Source organism: Stenella coeruleoalba, assembly GCF_951394435.1.
Source record: "Stenella coeruleoalba genome assembly, chromosome: 19".
NCBI classification, from domain to species: domain Eukaryota; kingdom Metazoa; phylum Chordata; class Mammalia; order Artiodactyla; family Delphinidae; genus Stenella; species Stenella coeruleoalba.
The window spans coordinates 17,046,573-17,063,655 of record NC_137165.1 but is presented as its reverse complement, the minus strand read 5'-3'; the positions used below and the strand labels follow the sequence as shown (position 1 = coordinate 17,063,655).

Genomic DNA, 17,083 nt, shown 5'->3' with positions numbered 1-17,083 from the left:
ACCTGGGTTCAAATCCTCGCTCTGCCACTTCCTAACTGTGTGACCTGGGACTTCTCCTTGTCCTCAGTTTACCTGCCTGTAAGATGGGGACAGTGTTAGGGCCTCTCTCATCAGTTATTTGTTGTTGTTAATGTATTGAAGTATAGTTGATTTACAGTGTTGTGTTAACGTCTGCCGTACAGCAAACTGATTCAGTTACGTACATATATATACTCTTTTTCATACTCTTTTCCATTCTGGTTTATCACAGGATATTGAATATAGTTCCCTGTGCTCTACAGTAGGACCTTGTTGTTCATCCATCCTATATCTCACCAATTTTTTTATGAGGATTAAGTGGCTTAATGTATGTATAAAGCCCTTAAAGCAATACCTGGCACGTGACAAACACTTCGTCAGTGTTAGCTATTATTATCTGATTTCTTCAATAAGTTGTGGTCAGTTGATTTCTTGGGCGGTTGGCAGCCCACCTGCTCTGTTTATTTTGAAACGGGGCCCCTCTTTGTTCAGCCATAGCTTGTCCAGGGTGGCAGGTATGCATGTGTGTGTGTCTTTGATCTGTGTCACCCCTGGCCTGGAGGACAGCTCCCGTGACAGCCCGTGTGCCAAGCCTGGTGGCTGCCATGCTGCCCCTTCCAGGTCCTCCCGGGCTTGCTTCCGCAGGTTGCATCTTAATCGTTGTCCTGGTTTGCTTCACTCTGCTGCTTAGTCTGCTCACTGGGGTTCCTGTCACACGGGCCCGCTTGTGTGTTACCTGCTCAGCCTCTGGGGTGAGCGTGTCCCAGCCTCACCTGACCTTGTCTGCATTTGCCCCTTTTTGGGGAACACATGAGTGTAGCTTGGGATTTGCCATGTAAATGGACTCACTCGGAAACAGGAGCAAGAATCTTAAAGGAATCAACAAGTCAGAATTTAACTACTTTCAAAGATAACAAGATACATTTTGTGATAAAAATGGCTGACCACGAGTATTAACAATCTACCAGGCCTCGTGCTAAGCACTTCACATCTCCCACCCATGAAGGTAGTACTGTTATTCCCCCATTTTACAGATAAGGAAACTAAAGCATAGAATGGCTGAGTAACTTAAGGCAGCTGGACAGCAATAGACCTGGGATTTGAACCCAGGTCTGACCATCCCTCTCCCTACCGCCTCTGGCCGGCATTCCTGGGATAGCTCAACAGTGACGTTCTGCTATCTGAGCCCTTTCTCACTCTCCACCAATGACAGTGTGGGTGATGTCAGCCCAGTTACAGCTGAGAGGACTGCACTGGGCTTAGGGGCAGAGATCCTGTATCTTTGGGCCTTTGTGTGCTGGAGAGGGTAGTCCCAGAGCTGCCGTCACCTCAACCCCACTGCAATTCCATTCCCGGGTTCCAGGTCTGATTTCTTTCTTATGTCATCTAAACCCCACATTTCCTTATCTTCCTCTGCCCAGATAAAATGGTCTCTTAAGAGTGCTGGGAAGATTTTATAACAGAGAAGGCTGTGGGTAGTCGAGTGGCCTTGGCAGGTCCCTGGTGCAAAGAGGCGTGAATGCCCTCGCCAAGCGCCTCCCAGCCTTCCTTTCCTGAGAGGCATCTGCGGGGTCCCAGCTAGGAGTGGCCCCAGTGGGACGCAGTGTTTCAGGAGTGCTTGGTTTTAATCTATTAATTTAAAACAATTTTGTCCCCTCTGGGGGGCTGGGGGAGGGGTGAGAGCACTGACAATTGGACTGGAAAAGCCTGGGTGTGAAGCTGGTCCCTTAACACAGTAAACATCCTGTGGCCTGAGGCATGTCACTTCACCTCTGAGCCTTGGTTTCTCATCTCTGTAAATGGAGATGAGGATGGTCCTCATGGGTCTGTGGGGAGGGTCGGATGGGATGATGTCTGTAAACTGTGACGTGTCGTGACCAGGTGCGAGGCATCCACACAAGTACCCATAAGCTACCAGGTCATCTCCTTGGTGCTCTTCAAGCTAGAACGGGCAGTCGTGTCACTGGCGGGGCATCCTGGTCTCACCTGAAGCTCAGCTTGGTAGTTCAGTGTCAGAGGTGTTGCTCAGGCCTTGATAGTACAGAATGGATTGTAAAAGCGGGGGTAGTGCTGACCTTCCCTCTTGTTCAGAGCTGTTGGTTTCTACAGTCGGTTCTTAGCCCTGTTCCGTGGGAAGCCTGCAGACACGTCAGCAGATCAGTAATCGACCCCTGCCTTCGGACACTCGCTTTTTGAGGTCTCCCCCAACCCCCTGTCCCGGGCTCCCTGTCAGCCGTCAAAGCCACGGCCTTACCCATGATTAAGGCCCCAGAGAAAGGAGATGGGAACAGATATAGGCTGGGTGCCTGCGGCAGGCCAGCTGCTGAGTGTGTCTTATCGTTTTGTCTTGACAGTGATCTTTGGAGGCCGATCTTCCCCCTCATTTACAATAGAGGAAATAAAGGCTCAGAGATATTGTCAGTGGCCCACAGTCCCTTAGCTGGTAGCAGGTGGGGGTGAGATTTGAACTTCAGTCTATCTGACTCTCCATCCCCATGATCTTTCCCAGGAAGATAGGGGAGAACTCGCTCTTTCTCTTGCAGGAACATCTGGGCCTGCTCTCTTTAAGGGGTGGCAGCTTCCTGCTCTGCATGCGGGCCGGAGGGGGCTGGCTGGACAAGCTCCTCCAGGGCCTGGCCGCTCTGGCAAGCGCTGCCTCTTTCTATCTGACCCCCTTCTGGGGGCTTTGGGAGGAGCTGGAGCTGGAGCAGCTGGGGCAGTGACTTTTGCTCCTGACAGGTGCAGGGCACCCCTCTGCCTGGGAGGTGGGGAAGGGGCAGAGCTCAAGCCGGGAGACACCTGGGCTGAGGTGCCTTTTCCAAGTCGGACCTTCGGCCCGAAGGCTTCTGGTAGCTGGCCCCTCCCCCATGAAGCACCGAGTTCTACTAAGTCAAACACACGTTGACTCATTTGCTGGTGAAACTCAGCTCTCTGGCTTCCTGCATTCCAGGGTGCTGGTATGCCAGAAATTCCCCAGACAAGCCAGCAGGGAAGTCTTGTCTTTATAGTAAAAATGCTAATAAAACATCTCTAGAATCTGCTCCTTCCTTTCCACCCACACTGCCACTGACTAAATTACCTTTTGTTCTCATTTGCTGAATTGCATTGGCTCCTTAATTGACTTTCCTGTCTCTGGTTTCTCCACACCCACTTCAATCTGTCCTCTACATGGTTTCCAGAATGATCATTCAAAAATCCAAATCTGACTACATTTCTTCCTTTGCATTCCTCCCCACGCCTGCAAGATTGATTGCAGATGCCTTAGTGTGGCCTTCCAGGACCTTCCAGAATCTTCTGGGACCTGCATGAGCTGGCCCTGCCCCCTGGTTGACTTTGCCCTCCCATCCTTCCCCATCCCCTCCAGTCTCTAGCTACTTGCTATATAGATCCGTTTTTGTTTTTTTGTTTTTTTTGGCGGTACGCGGGCCTCTCACTGTTGTGGCCTCTCCCGTTGCGGAACACAGGGTCCGGACGCGCAGGCTCAGCGGCCATGGCTCATGGGCCCAGCCGCTCCACGTCATGTGGGATCCTCCCGGACCGGGTCACGAACACGCGTCCCCTGCATCGGCAGACGGACTCTCAACCACTGCGCCACCAGGGAAGCCCAGATCCGTTTCTTTACAAGGTTCTCTTGTGACTCTGGCCCTTGCTCATGCTGTGTCCCCCACCTGGGTGCCATTCCTGCCCCTTACCCTCTGTCCGTGTGCCACACCCCATGCTCACCCTGACCTGTTGAACACATCTCGAGGATTATTTCCTCTTTGATGCTGCCCCGCCCCACAGACCCAGTCCCCTTGGGATCCCACAAACTTCTGTGGCAGCACCCAGTGGCTGTCCGGGTCTGGAGGGCCCGAGGAAGCCCCGCCCGCACACCCGGACCTTGGTGAGGTTGGCTGGGCTCAGTCGGCACACCCTCCCTCTCCATGCGGGCTGGGGGCCTCTCCAGCCTCTCCACAGGGTCTCTCCATCAGAGTGGTCAGGGCTGCAGGAGACCCGTCCTCTATTCTGTCCATCAAAGCACCACAGTCCTGCCCAGATTCAAGGGGAGGGGACGCAGATCTTAGAGGGGAGGAGCAGGAACTTCTTGGCCATCTTTAATCCACTGTGGTGGTCTGCACTTGCCTCCTGGCCTCAAGTGATCCTGTGCCTGTCAAACGGGGAGGAACAGCTCTCACCACGCCCTGCCAGGAGCAGGGCTCCTCCAGCCGTTCTTTTTCTCTACAAATGCAAGACGCTGCACATCCTGCTTCACCCCACCCCCACTGTGTGCACCCCTGGAATCTGGATCGTCCTGTATCTTCTAGGGGCGGGGGGTGCAGCTGGGGGATGTATTCCCAGGCACTCAGCATCCACTACATCAGGCAGGTGACTAGAACAAGGATTCCTCCTCTCTCTGCCTCTCCCATCAGGTTAACTGTCCATTGTTACTTCAGGTCCTGTGTAATGGATGTGAAGGTACTATAAGGTGTCACATCTGGGGGTATAGTACACTAGGTTCCTTTTTCAATGTAACTGTCTAAGCCTCAGTTTTCTCATTTGTAAAATGAGGTTAATAGTAACAGAGGATTAAAGTGGCTATTATATGAGACAGGACCCATGAGGTGCATGGCACAGTGCCTCGCACATAGGAATATCCAATTAAAAACACCGGTAAACAGTTGTGGTGAAAATGGTCCTGGAATACAAAAATTACCTCAAAGTCGTTCATAGGCCTAAACAAAACAAAATAAAACAAAAAAAAAGGGATAAAACTTCTAGAACATAGAAGAACATCTTTGTGAAAGTGGGCTTGGCAAGGATTTTTTAGCTAGGAAGTAAAAAGTACAAACCAAAAAAGAAAAAAAATTGATAAATTGGACTTCATAAAAATGTAGCTGCTCTTTAAAATTTGGAAAGACTTTTTTTTTGTAATTTTATAAATTTATTAATTTATTTTTATTTTTGGCTGCGTTAGGTCTTTGTTGCTGCGTGCGGGCTTTTCTCTAGTTGCGGCGAGTGGGGGCTGCTCTTCTTTGCGGTGTGTGGGCTTCTCACTGGGTGGCTTCTCTTGTTGCAGAGCACGGGCTCTAGGTGTGCGGGCTTCAGTAGTTGTGGCACGCAGGCTTCAGTAGTTGTGGCTTGCGGGCTCTAGAGCGCAGGCTCAGTAGTTGTGGCGCACGGGCTTAGTTGCTCCACGGCATGTGGGATCTTCCCGGAGCAGGGCTCGAACCCGTGTCCCCTGCATTGGCAAGCGGATTCTTAACCACTGCACCACCAGGGAAACACTGGAAAGACTTTAGAAGGAATGCTTTTGGATGGCACATGGTCCCAAGAAGAATGGCGAGATACCTTCTTTTTCTTTTTGTAGATTTTCTGGAAGCAGACAGGAAGCCTTAGAAGGTTTAGAAGGAGGTTTGAGACAGTGCAGCCTTAATAAACGTTAGCAGGAAGGACTGCTTTCGGTGACAAGTAACAGAAGATGTGACTTCCACAAACAGGCCCTTATGTCTCTCCTACTATGAGAAGTTTGGAGTAAGGTGGCTCATGTGTTTATCAGCTGAACAGTGGTGTCTGTGTGGTTCTCTGGATAACTCTTGGCAATTCTAATCTTCAAAGCAGGAAGCGGGGCTCTGGGAAGCCCCGGAGACCGTCCCACTTGTGAGGAAAGCAAACACTTCCCCAGCATTTCCAGCAGACACGCCCTCGTGTCTCATTGACCAGAACTGTCACACATAGCTAATTTCAAAGGAAGCTGGAAGCGGGGCCCAGATCATCCCAAGAGCCGTGCTGGGACCCCATCCTAGGTCGATTACATGGACGTAAAGTGAGGGTTGAGAACCGCTGACTCAGACCAGTTCATCACCGGGCACAGTGCTGCCCCAAACAGAGTGGGCATGGATATCAGCTAGGTAACGAGCAGCACCTAACGCAGCACCCATCATGCCAGGGGAGTTCGCCATCACCTTAGTCCACCCCTGGTATTCGAGGAGCTCACCTGTCCTTGCCCCTTACCCCCTGCGTAGTCCTCTATCCTTTTCCGTGATGGTCTCAGTTGCTAGGCAAACAGTCATGTTCCTGGAAAAGAAGGCCTATCTGCCCAGTATATGGCACGACCTCCTACTCATCGCAGGTGCTTTCAGATCAGAGTTTGAAGTGTCTCGCCTTCCCCCATCCCTCCCTCCTAGTGGCTTCCAGGCGCCAGGTCTTCAGGGTAGGTAAGGGAGTAGGCCCATGGCAGAAACCTACCTTTGTCTTTAGGTGCAGCCCCTGCCTTTTCTCCAGGCCTCTGCTTGATAATTCACACCCAGGCCCCCTACGGTGTGCGGTGTCAGGAATCCTCCGGGCTTACGTCTTATAATTGAGGGGTTGAGAGCGAAGCCATGCTCTGTGGGCTGCTCAACTTCAGACAGGCACGTGGAGTGTTTGAACTGGGACAAAGGCCGTGTCGATTAAGGGTCTAGTTTGTGGGGACACCACCCCTGTGGCTCCTGACACCTGCTCTCCCCCCGGTTTCCCAGCAGATACACCGAGCGTTGGGACCATCAGGGATGCTCAGAGGGTGGGCATGCTTGCTCCCCTTCGTTACCTCCCTCGGTCCGGTCAGATCTCTCTGTGGACACATCTGTCACCCCCACTCGTGTGAGTTCCTCAAGCTTATGCACTAGGTTGCTTATGGCCACGTCACAGCGCCTCTCGTTGCCAGGCGACGGGAACAGCTTTCCCAAGGACTTGTTGAATGAGTGGATGACGCACTGAGGCTCTCCTTCCTTCCCTCGTGCCATCGCTTCAGGCCCAGGGCGGTTAAGGGTTTAGAGCGGGTGTCTGGCTTTCTAGTGATTTAGTCCAGTTTGTCCCCACAGCCCCTAAGGACCTCTAGTTCTAAAAAACCCGTGTGGGTACTGGGGGCTCATAGGGTTGAACTGAGGCAGGAAGCAAACCTGCAAAGGCAGCCCTGAGACGGTTCCTTTACTGACTTTTGAAAGCCAAGGTTGCTTTCTGAAGAGCACATTCGTTTGGCCCACCCTTGGCTTCTCAGGTGGGAGCTGTCTTAGGATATTTAGGTCAGGGGAATGCCTTCCTCTTGAAAACTTTTCCCGCTGAGTCTCAAGACCTCAGTGGAGCATGAGACGGGATGGCAGGTGTTGCTGAGGAAACTCGGGTCCTTGGCTGTCCACCCTGGCCGGGCTCAAGCTCCATGTTTCCCCAGAAGCCTGCTGAGTGTTTCTAGGCCACATCAGTCCCTCCTTTCCTGCCTACCCATAGTTAGCCCCAGAGCAATTAGAACGGGGGATGCTATCTAATGGGGATGCTAACTGCACAGAGGAAATCAACAGACTCGTCAGTGCCTCTGGGCAGGGTCTCCCGCACGCACTGCTGTGCCGGCCCCTGGTACTGACACCCACCAGTGAGGCCAACGTCTGGTCCTGTTTTGTCTCAGCCTGGGTTTGAAGCTCGCATCTGCAGCTGGTTGTCAGGCTCCAGAGTCTGTAGCCCCAGTGGAGCCGACGAAGGGGGCAGGAGGCCCCGAGTTCCCAGCTGTGGCCGCCTCGCCCCGGCCTCCGTGGGAGTGGCTCCACTTGTGGTCTGGGGCGGACTTGTTTGTTTGTGTTTGAAGTCCCCCGACTCTGAATTTTAACGTCACGGCAGGGTTGCTGGGCGGGGAGATCGTCTCTGCACAGATGCACGCGTGTGGCGGCTTCCCTGGGAGGGAGTGGGTGCGGGACAGAGGGCGTGAAGGATGGCTGGTTGCGAAATACCCGGCTTGGGAATTGAGGTCACTTTCTCCTCTGCTCGCCCCACTTCCCCTGGCATGCTCGCTCGCTCTGCCCCTTGCCCACTAATGGCAGCCCCACTGGGTACCCTCGAGACCTCTGCGAGGCTCGGCGGTGCCAGGGCCGAGGGCTGCCGCTGACACTCTTGGAGCTGAGCGCCTGGCCTGGCCTGTGCGGAGAGCCATGAGCTGCGTCATGACCTCCAGAGGCCTCCTTACAGCCTCACAAATCATTTTGCAACACGTTGGCCGTGGCAGCCAGACCAGACTGCTTAGCTGGCTGGCTTGGCAGGAGGTCCCCAGAAGCTCACTGCAGCTTTGAGGAGGAGGTAAGAGAAGTAAGGGGAACAGCCCGAGGCCTGGGCAGAGCTGGCCGGTGCCGGGGAAGGAGCAGCAGCTTCAGGGACCGTACAGGGAAGGCTGGAGTAAGTCCCAAGAGCTTTGGCGACTTCCTGAAGTTTGGGATGGGTTAGACAGGGACCTGGCCCTAGCAAGGACTGCTGTGGACGTCCTCTTAAGAATATATAGTGCGGGGCTTCCCTGTTGGCGCAGTGGTTGAGAGTCCGCCTGCCGATGCAGGGGACGTGGGTTCATGCCCCGGTCCGGGAAGATCCCACATGCCACGGAGCGGCTGGGCCCGTGAGCCATGGCCGCTGAGCCTGCGCGTCCGGAGCCTGTGCTCCGCAACGGGAGAGGCCACAACAGTGAGAGGCCCGCGTATCGCAAAGAAAAAAAAAAAAAAAAAGAATATATAGTGTGGCCCACCTGGAAAAGGGATCAGGGTCCCATAGGTGTAGGTGAGCTGGAAGCTGGCCCAGAAACTGTGCCTGCTGCCTGGAGGGCTGAGTGAGCCGAGGGGAAGAGGGTGGACGTGTGGAGGCCCATCCAGGTGTGTCTCCTCATTCTGCAAAGCATGCCGGGGTCTCCTCGAAAGGGGCAGCCCCTGATAGCGGTCAGGGTGGTGGTTAGTTTTAATGAATTCAGAGCTGGTTTGGAGCCAGGGATTGGCTGTAGCCCAAAGGGTGGATACTTGCACAACAGGACCAGAGGTGGTGGCCCATGATGGCTGAATACCTTTGGAGAGTGTAGGACAGTCTGTGACTTTTATTCAGAGGACTCATTGCCTGGAACAGTCGGGACGTGGCTGGATCTGGGGCTTGGGGCCACAGGAGAGGCGGACCCTGCCCACTGCCATCCTGCTCGTGCCGGTCAGGACAGCTTAGATGAGCAACGGGGCCAGGGAGTCGTTATTTGGGGAGATGGTGTGGAATATAGAAACAGGGCGTTGGGTTGAGGTCTGAGTCCCTTCATGATTCAGAACAGTTGCAGAGTTCTCAGAGCCTCGGTTCCCTCACCTGTAAGATGAGAATAATAAAAGGCACCTTTAAGTCTCACGGGTTCATTAGCACGTGTGGTTTGACTATTGGTGAGTGACCCTGAGTGACAGCTGCACTTGTTATCGTGCTGAGGCTGGACTCAGAATTGCCTGCCGCTGTTTGTAGGCTGGGTGGGCGGGTGGCCCGTGAGTGAGCCAGGCCGGTTGCCCAGCACCCGCATCTCGACATGGTTCTTTTCTCCCATCAAGAGTCTGGAAAGATCTGTGACTTTTTTGGTTATACAGAACTATTTTGTGGGAAAAATGATATGCTTAGGAGCTTTGGGGCTGTGTGAAGGTTGGGACACCACTCTTGTACCGCAGTGCTTACCTCCTGGAACTTTCATTGAGAATCCAGGGAGAGAAGGGGATAAGGTATTACCTAAATAGAAGAGATTATCATCACTACCAGGGTTGATAATGAAGTGTTGATGCGATTTCCGTAATTGAGAGAGCCCGCTGCTGTACCTGGGAGTCTGGTGTCCGTCTCCGCCTGTGCCTGGGATTCATTGCCCATTTGTATTTCACCATCTGTCACCTCTGACCCGCCTGCCCTGCTTGAGATGGGAAGTCCTGGAACCCTGAGAAGGCAGTGATCTGCTCAGGGTCCTGCAGCAGCCAGCGGGGTTAGGGTGACAACCGTCTTGGCATCTGGTCACTCCTATAGCCTGGATCACAGATCACCCATAGAAGAAACCTCCCCCTCCCAGGCCCTGTGTTTTAGGGTACAGCTGACTTTGTTCGCAAAACCAGTTGTCTGGAAAGACGTGTTTTCTGCAAAGGTGCAAAACCCTGGGTGAGAAATCATCCGTGCACACAGCCGTCGCCTAAGGCCTCTCGTGTTCCGACGCCCTTACAGCTCTGGGAGCTTCTTCCTTTTCCCGGGGAAGTTTTCCTCTTTCAGTGGCATGTACCTCGGGAGATCTGACTGGTGTCTGCTCTTCAGGGGTGTCTGACTGGCCTCATCTCCATGGAAGGGATGCTCAGGGCAGCCTCCGTTTGGGAGGCCTGTTTGGGAGTCACGCCAGCGCAGCCTGGGCTGGCAAAGGATATTTGAAGTTGATCCGGGTGCCAGGCTGGGGTGCAGGTGCTTGTCTGGGCAGGCAGCATCCCGAGTCGACGCAGCTCCACTCCAGCCACGTCATCTGGTGCTAATGGTGGAGGTGTGAGCGCTCCAAGGAGAAGGGGTGCTCGGGTTTCTTGGAGGCAACCTGGGAGCGGGGTCTTGGCCCTTAGACCTGAAAATAAACATCCCGGCTCTGTGAATATCACCAGCATTGTCCTGAAGGCCATCGCCAGCATCTGGGTCTTCTTTAGCCCCATCTCTGAAATGGGCACGACCTCATCTGCGTTCTCCCTGTCACCCAAGGAGGTTGGAAAAGAACCTGAAGACTTAGCTGGGTGAGGACACCACCCACCCAGGCTTCCACTGAGCACGTGCTTCCTTGTGCTGGGCATTTGCTGAACATTTTACATCCATGTTTTCTCATGTAGGTCTTCACAATAGCCCTTGGTAGGGGATCATCCCCATTCTAGAGGTGGGGAAACTGAGGCTGACAGGTTAAATCTGTGTTCACCTGCTAAGGGAGTTGGGGGCGGGGGACTTTGAGACCAGGTCCCTCTGTCCCGAGAGCTGGAGTTTTTCCTCAGAGCTACACTGAGTCTTGGACGTGCTTGGTGTAACCAAGGGTAATGTTCTGGGCCTGTATTTTTGTCAGTGTTGTTCCAAGCACTTTCATATATATTTGGACCCCAACTTCCATAAAATGTTAACCCTTTTTCTAGTGAGATTGAAGCTGAGCTAAGGGGGGATTTCCCCAAGAGCCTTTACCATAAATGTCAGAGCTGGGACCAGAGCCTAGATCTTTCCGCCTTGGACACTCAGTGAGCGCCTGCTGTGTACCGTGTCTCGGTGATACCCACCGACTATTTGCAGGCTGACATGATGCTCTTCTGCTCCTTCTTTAAATCAGGCTGAGTGTCAGGGCGGGGACGAGATGCACACCCATGAAGCAAAAGGGTATCAGGGGTGGAGGAAGACTTTTGTTCTACCCCAGGTCCTCGCCTGGGGCCAGGGTGCTGATGACTCTTTCCCACTTGCTGCTGGTCCCATCGCTGAAACCCCCAGGTGCTCTTCTTTCTGAAGAATTTATATCTTGCGGTTTTGTGGTTAAGAGAAAATGACGCTACCCATGAAAAACCCTCACGGAGGCCCGTGGTGCTGGGCCGGCAGGCCCTGCTACGGCTTGTCTGGGAAAGTAGCCCCTGGGTGTTTCTGCGACTGCAACCAACTTTCTAAAAAGTGAGAGCAGCTTTATTTTTGCTCAGGTGGGAGCTGCTGCATGCCGGGCACCTCCTTAAGCAGAACCCAAATCCGCAGGTGTCGTTTCTTCTTTACGATCTCCAGTACACCGGTCCCGTGTCGGGGTCACAGTGCACCCCGACTCATCCCCTTTCCTGGTCCCCGCACAGGTGGCCAGGCTTATGGGTTGTCAACTGCGTGCAGTGAGGAATCCCTTTAAATTCTGCATGGTCCTACCTATGGGCCCCCTCTGGGCTGCCGAGTGGGGATCTCTAACAGCCTTTAAAAAAAGAAACCGCTCGCTCCGCTTTGGGGGAACGCCCCCCGGATTTTGAGACTCTCGAGCTCCTGAGCCATTACTTGCCTGATGGCATTTGTTTTCCACTGGCATTTTAATAACATGTGTGCCTGTCGGGGCCCCAGAATGTATTGTGTGTTCATTTGCCCATTCATTCAGCTAAGGTTTTACAGTAGCAGACCACGCGCCAGGCGCTGTGCTGGCCCCTGGGGATCTAGTGGTGATCAGGTGATTAAGAACACAGACCAGGCCCCTGGCTTCAGGGAGTTTCCTGTCTAAAGAAGGAAGCAGACAAGTAAGATATTAGAACCGCGCTGAGTGATCTGATGGAGGAGAAGGGCTGGGGCTGTGAGGAACAGGGCTGAAGGGCTTGGTGAAGTCTTCCTGGAGGAATGGATATCTAAGCTGAGTTGTGGAGGCTGAGAGGTCATTGGGATGAGCCTTCCTGGTAGAGTGCCAAGGGCTGCGGGCCTTGAGGCTGAAAAGGGCGGGACACGGTGGCGGGGCTGAGATAAAGCCCCCAGATACTGACTTGTCAAGGCCAGGTCGGCTGATCTCGATGTTGACCTGTGATGGCCAAAGTCTTAGCAGAATGGATGGGTTATTAATTGGCTCCTAGGGGTGCAGCCCTTGAAACACTCGGGCTGGTGACGGTCCGCCCTCTTTGCTGCTGCTATTAGCGCCAGCAGCCTGAGCTCTTTGGTTCACGCAGAAAAGAATGGTTTCGACTTTGCACAGTTAATTGACTTATTTATTGCCTTGTCTTTGGTCAGTAATCTGGCACTGTGGTTTGAGAGCAGTTTGGAGCGGAAGGAAGCCCTGGCTGTGAGAAACCTTTCAATGTGGGGATAAGGCCCCTGTGTTTTCTTCCCTCCTTCCTTCCTCAGGCATCTTTGAGCGCATATTACGTGCCAGATGCAGTAATAGGCGTGTGGGGACAGTCAAATGAGGTGGGCACGGTCCCTGCCCTGATGTAAAATAATGGGGGACTAACCTAGTCTTTGGGGGTGGTTTCCATACTATAATTCAATCCTCCCAACCAACTACAAGCTGGTATCATCCTTGCTGTTGTACCGATGACAGAACCAAGACTCAGAGATGTTAATGCACTTCCCCGAGGTCACACAGCTGTTAAATGGCAGAAGCTAGATTCGAACCCAGATTCTGTTCAACTCTGAAGCCTGTGCTGTGTCCACTGCCCCGGGAGCTCACATCTACTGGGGGGAGACCCAGTCAGAAGCTCGAACATGAACCCCTCTGTGATAGGCGCTACCAGAGAGGTGTAGACAGTGCACTCGGAAGGGGAGATGAGGGATTCTGATTAGCCCGGGAGGTCTTGCCCAGGCCAAGGACATTGTGGCTGGAGGAGGGAACGATTTCCTGCCAAAACAGTTTGAGCAGAGGCCTGGGAGTAGGGAAGTACAGAAGGTATTTGTGGAATCCCTGTAGCACCCAGGTTGGGTGGAGAGGAGATGAGCCTGGAAAAGAAAGTTGAAGCCCTGAACTTGGAATTGGCCTCTGGTCACAATTGGGAGAGATGGGTCAGAGTGGGACACGAGTGCCTCTACTTAGCCCCGTAGAATGAAAGCAGCACTTGTGTCTTCACATTCGTTAACTTTATGCTCTGAAGATGCTCCCAGGGGCCTAGGTTCCATAATAGGACAGCACATAGTACACTTCTTGTGTGGCAACCGGAGTTGCCAGCCTCAGCAGAGAGCGTTCCATTAGCCGTGTCTGCTCTGGGTACCTGAAGGGCATGTGCTGCAGGAATGCCACTGGGTTTGCCTTTGTCTAGGTTTCACTAAACATCAAAACTGTACAATGAGTGGAATTATTTTTGTTCTGACTCAGTGTTTCCTCTCTAGCCATTGTCCCCACTTGCCGCTGAGCTCTCTAGATAGCAGGACTTAGCAGAGCTCAGGGCTGCAGGAGAGGGCCCGTGCCCCTGAGTCTAGCAGATTGTGAGCCTGGGACCAGATACATTTCTGGGGGAAACTTCAGAAGGACTGATGTAGAAACAATGGTTTTGTTGTCATGATGGGTCTCATTTCACACCTCATATCCCTCTAGCCATAAGCGTTCTTTAACTGGGGTCTGTGGATAGAATTCAGGGGGTCCGTGAATTTGGAGGGGAAAAGAATTGTACCTTCTTTTTTTTTCATTAACCTCATCTGAAATGTAGTATGCTGTTCAGTTTGGATGGAGGCAACAAGGCACAGCCATCTTAGCAAATATGTGCGGCTCGGTCACCAGTAGAAATCACAGCTGTTTTCATACCACGTGACAGTTGTGGGGCTATCTGAAGAAGCAGTTTGTACTTGTCACAACTTCAAAGGTATGAGACCCGTTGCTAGATATTGTTTGATAGAGATGTTGCTTTAATAGAGAAGATTATAGTACTCTATAACAATTTAAAGTAATACTTTGATAAGTATATTTAAATATAATTGATTTCATTTGTAAACCTAATGTTCTGTTTTATGGATTTAAAAGCATTATTCTTAGAAAGGGATCAGGGACCTCCCCAGACTGCCAAAGGGCTCCATGGTCCAAAAATGGTCGAGAGCTCCTGTTTGGAAATTGGGAGGCTTTCTAAGTATTTGAAATTTGAAATTATTAAATGTCAGTAATTATTTTTTAGCATTGCAGCTGTGCTAACAAAAAAGAATCCTTACTCTTTAGAGAAAATATACCGAGATATTTACAGATGAAAGGAAAAGGAATGAATGAACAAGGGCAAAAACCCTGAAGGGGGCAGCAGGTCTTGGGAAGTGGTTCCAGTGGCAGGGTTCCTTTGTCCAAGACTTTGAAGGTGGTGCCTGTCTTTGGGGGAAGCTCTCAATGGGTGCCTGGGTCGCTGGGTGTCAGCCGAGCCTGGTCCTCTTTGTGTTGTGCGCTCATTTCCATCTGTTCAAGTCCACTCCACCGTCTCAATCAGCCCCCGCTGCGCCCGCGCTGCTGGTCTCGCCCCTCTGCATCCGTCAGCACCCGGTTGGTCGGGGGCCCAGCGTTTGTCAAAGAGAATGCTAGTCTGACTTTAATTTACCCTTAGTTTTTTGAAGTTTTAGCCTTTTGAGAGTCTTTTGAAAGCTGTGGACACGCTTCCCTGGAAAATGCACAGATTCACATGTCTGAAATTTGCATACATTTCAGGGCTGGGTCTTGGTGGACCCAAGTCAGGGACCTTTGCCAGCCACGCCACAGCCCACAGGCCTGGCCAGCACTCACGGTGTGTGTGCTATGTGCCAGGCACACACTGAGTGCTTCATTTCTTCTCTGCCCCCCAGAGAGGGAGGTTTTATTATTACCCCCATTTTCTGGAGAAGGAAACTGAGACTTTCCTGGGGGCGGGGTGTTCAGTAGCTTGTCCAAGATCACAGGGCTAGGGTGTGTCTGAGTCTTCGGATCCCAGCCCAGACAATCTGATTCTAGGCTGGAAGCAGCCTAAGTGGAAGGTTACTCATCTTCCCCAAACCCCCGTGTCTTCCGCATCGTCGATCACTGACGCGCCCCTCTTCCCCTTCCCGCAAGCAGGAAGCCCTTCTTCCATTTAACCCGGTTCTGTCTTCCGCCCAGTCTCGACAGTTACTCTCCGAAGAGCGTGGTCCCAAGGGGGAGGCCGTGCCAGCCAGCCTTGGGTGGGGTGACGGGTGATGGGTGGTTCTCTAGGATTTCCTGCTTCACCTCGTTTGAATGGCAGCAGAGGGGGCACCTGGCAGGCCCCTGTCCTTATCACACGGCCCGTGTTTGCCAGAGCTCCCCATGTCATGCTCGGGGCTGCCATGTCCACGTGCCCAGAATGAACCCACTTTTCTTTCCTGGACTTCCCACAGGCAAAGCTGGTCCGGTACATCTGCAAGCAGCGGCAGTGCAAGCTGAGCGTGGCTCCCAGCGAGAGGACCCCGGAGCTCAACAGCTACCCTCGCTTCAGCGACTGGCTGTACACCTTTAACGTGAGGCCGGAGGTGGTACAGGTATGTGGGCCGGGCTGTGGGGATTGGGGTCTGGGGGTGGGGCATGGGGGGTAGTCAAGCAAAGGGACCACGCACAAACCCGAGGACCAGCTCCACTGTGGCTAGTGCCCTCTACTCAGGAAAGGGATGTGGGGGGATGGCAGCAACAGGAGGGACTCAGGGTACATGTGGCTCTAGTATGTGTCCTGGGCGCCATCGCTTTATGAGCCAGACAGGCTGACCACACCACGCATAGGTTCGCCATGAGGACAGCAGCCGACATTTCTGGAAACGTCGGCTGTGCAACAGACACTGTGTTAAACACTCTGTGCAGAGAATCTCACTTCGTTCTCACAAAACCCTGTGAAGGAGTTACTATCATTATTGCCATTTTATACTTGAGAAAACTAAAGCACAGAAGGGTCAAATAACTTGTTTAAAAGCATACAGCTAGTAAATGATAGCTTTGGAATTTGGAAGCAAGGGTCTGAGTTCAGTTTTCTCCTGTAACTGCAGTAATATATTATTTTCTTTCCTTTGTTCTCTCTTGCCATCCATCCAACCTACCCACCCACCTACCCACTAACTAATCAACCAGTTTGCATGGAGAGGGTCAGGGGTCCAGGACAGCTCTCACGGGGCATCAATAAATCAATGTTTGGCAGGTGTGATTCACCCAGCCAGGTCTTTTAAATCCTTTATTTCTCTTCTAAAATCAAAAAGATGGACTCTTGCTATTGTTTTAAAAGTAATATGAATTCATTTACACTTTGGAAAACAGAAAAGGGAGGGGGAAAATCACATACGTATTCCCACTACTCAGAGAAAAATCTGTGATCATTAAGATTCTGATTTTTCCTTCTAGTCTTTTTTTTTTTACCCTAATAGTTAAATCTTTAAAAAATCTCTAGTGGGTTAGACCTGTGCTGTCTAGTAAGGTAGCTAATATTGTGACTTGGAATGTGGCAAGTCCACACTGAGATGTGTTATGATTTCAAAGATGTAAATTCAAAGATGTGCTGAATGAAGACTTGATACAGAAAAAAGGAAAACAAATATTCACAACTTTAAAATTTTAATCTGGTGAGATGACACTTTTAGATATATTAAGCTAAATAAAATGTGATTAAAATTAACTTCATAGATATTTACTTTTTAAAATGTGGCTGCTCAAAAATTAAAATTTAAGTGTGTGGCTTGCATTATATTTCTCTAGGGCAACACTGGTTTAAACCATCCTGAATAAACAATTTTATATTTTGCGCTTATCATTTGACCTGCTAACCAGCCTGTTTTCCCCGTATTTTCACACTTGGTAACCCCCAGCCTTTTTCTAAGTGGATGCATAATGTTGAAGTGTATGTACTGTAGTTTACTAGGCAGAGGT

At 51.8% G+C, this 17,083-nt stretch overlaps 1 protein-coding gene across 1 annotated transcript in view; it reads left to right on the top strand.

Annotated features, from left to right (window-relative positions):
- The window catches only part of KSR1 (kinase suppressor of ras 1), a 149,702-nt gene that overhangs the window by 67,279 nt on the left and 65,340 nt on the right, over positions 1-17,083 (top strand). The window contains exon 2 of the mRNA XM_079904530.1: positions 15,577-15,717. Coding sequence (XP_079760656.1) covers positions 15,577-15,717 — 141 coding nt within the window. The remainder of the gene's footprint in view (positions 1-15,576; positions 15,718-17,083) is intronic.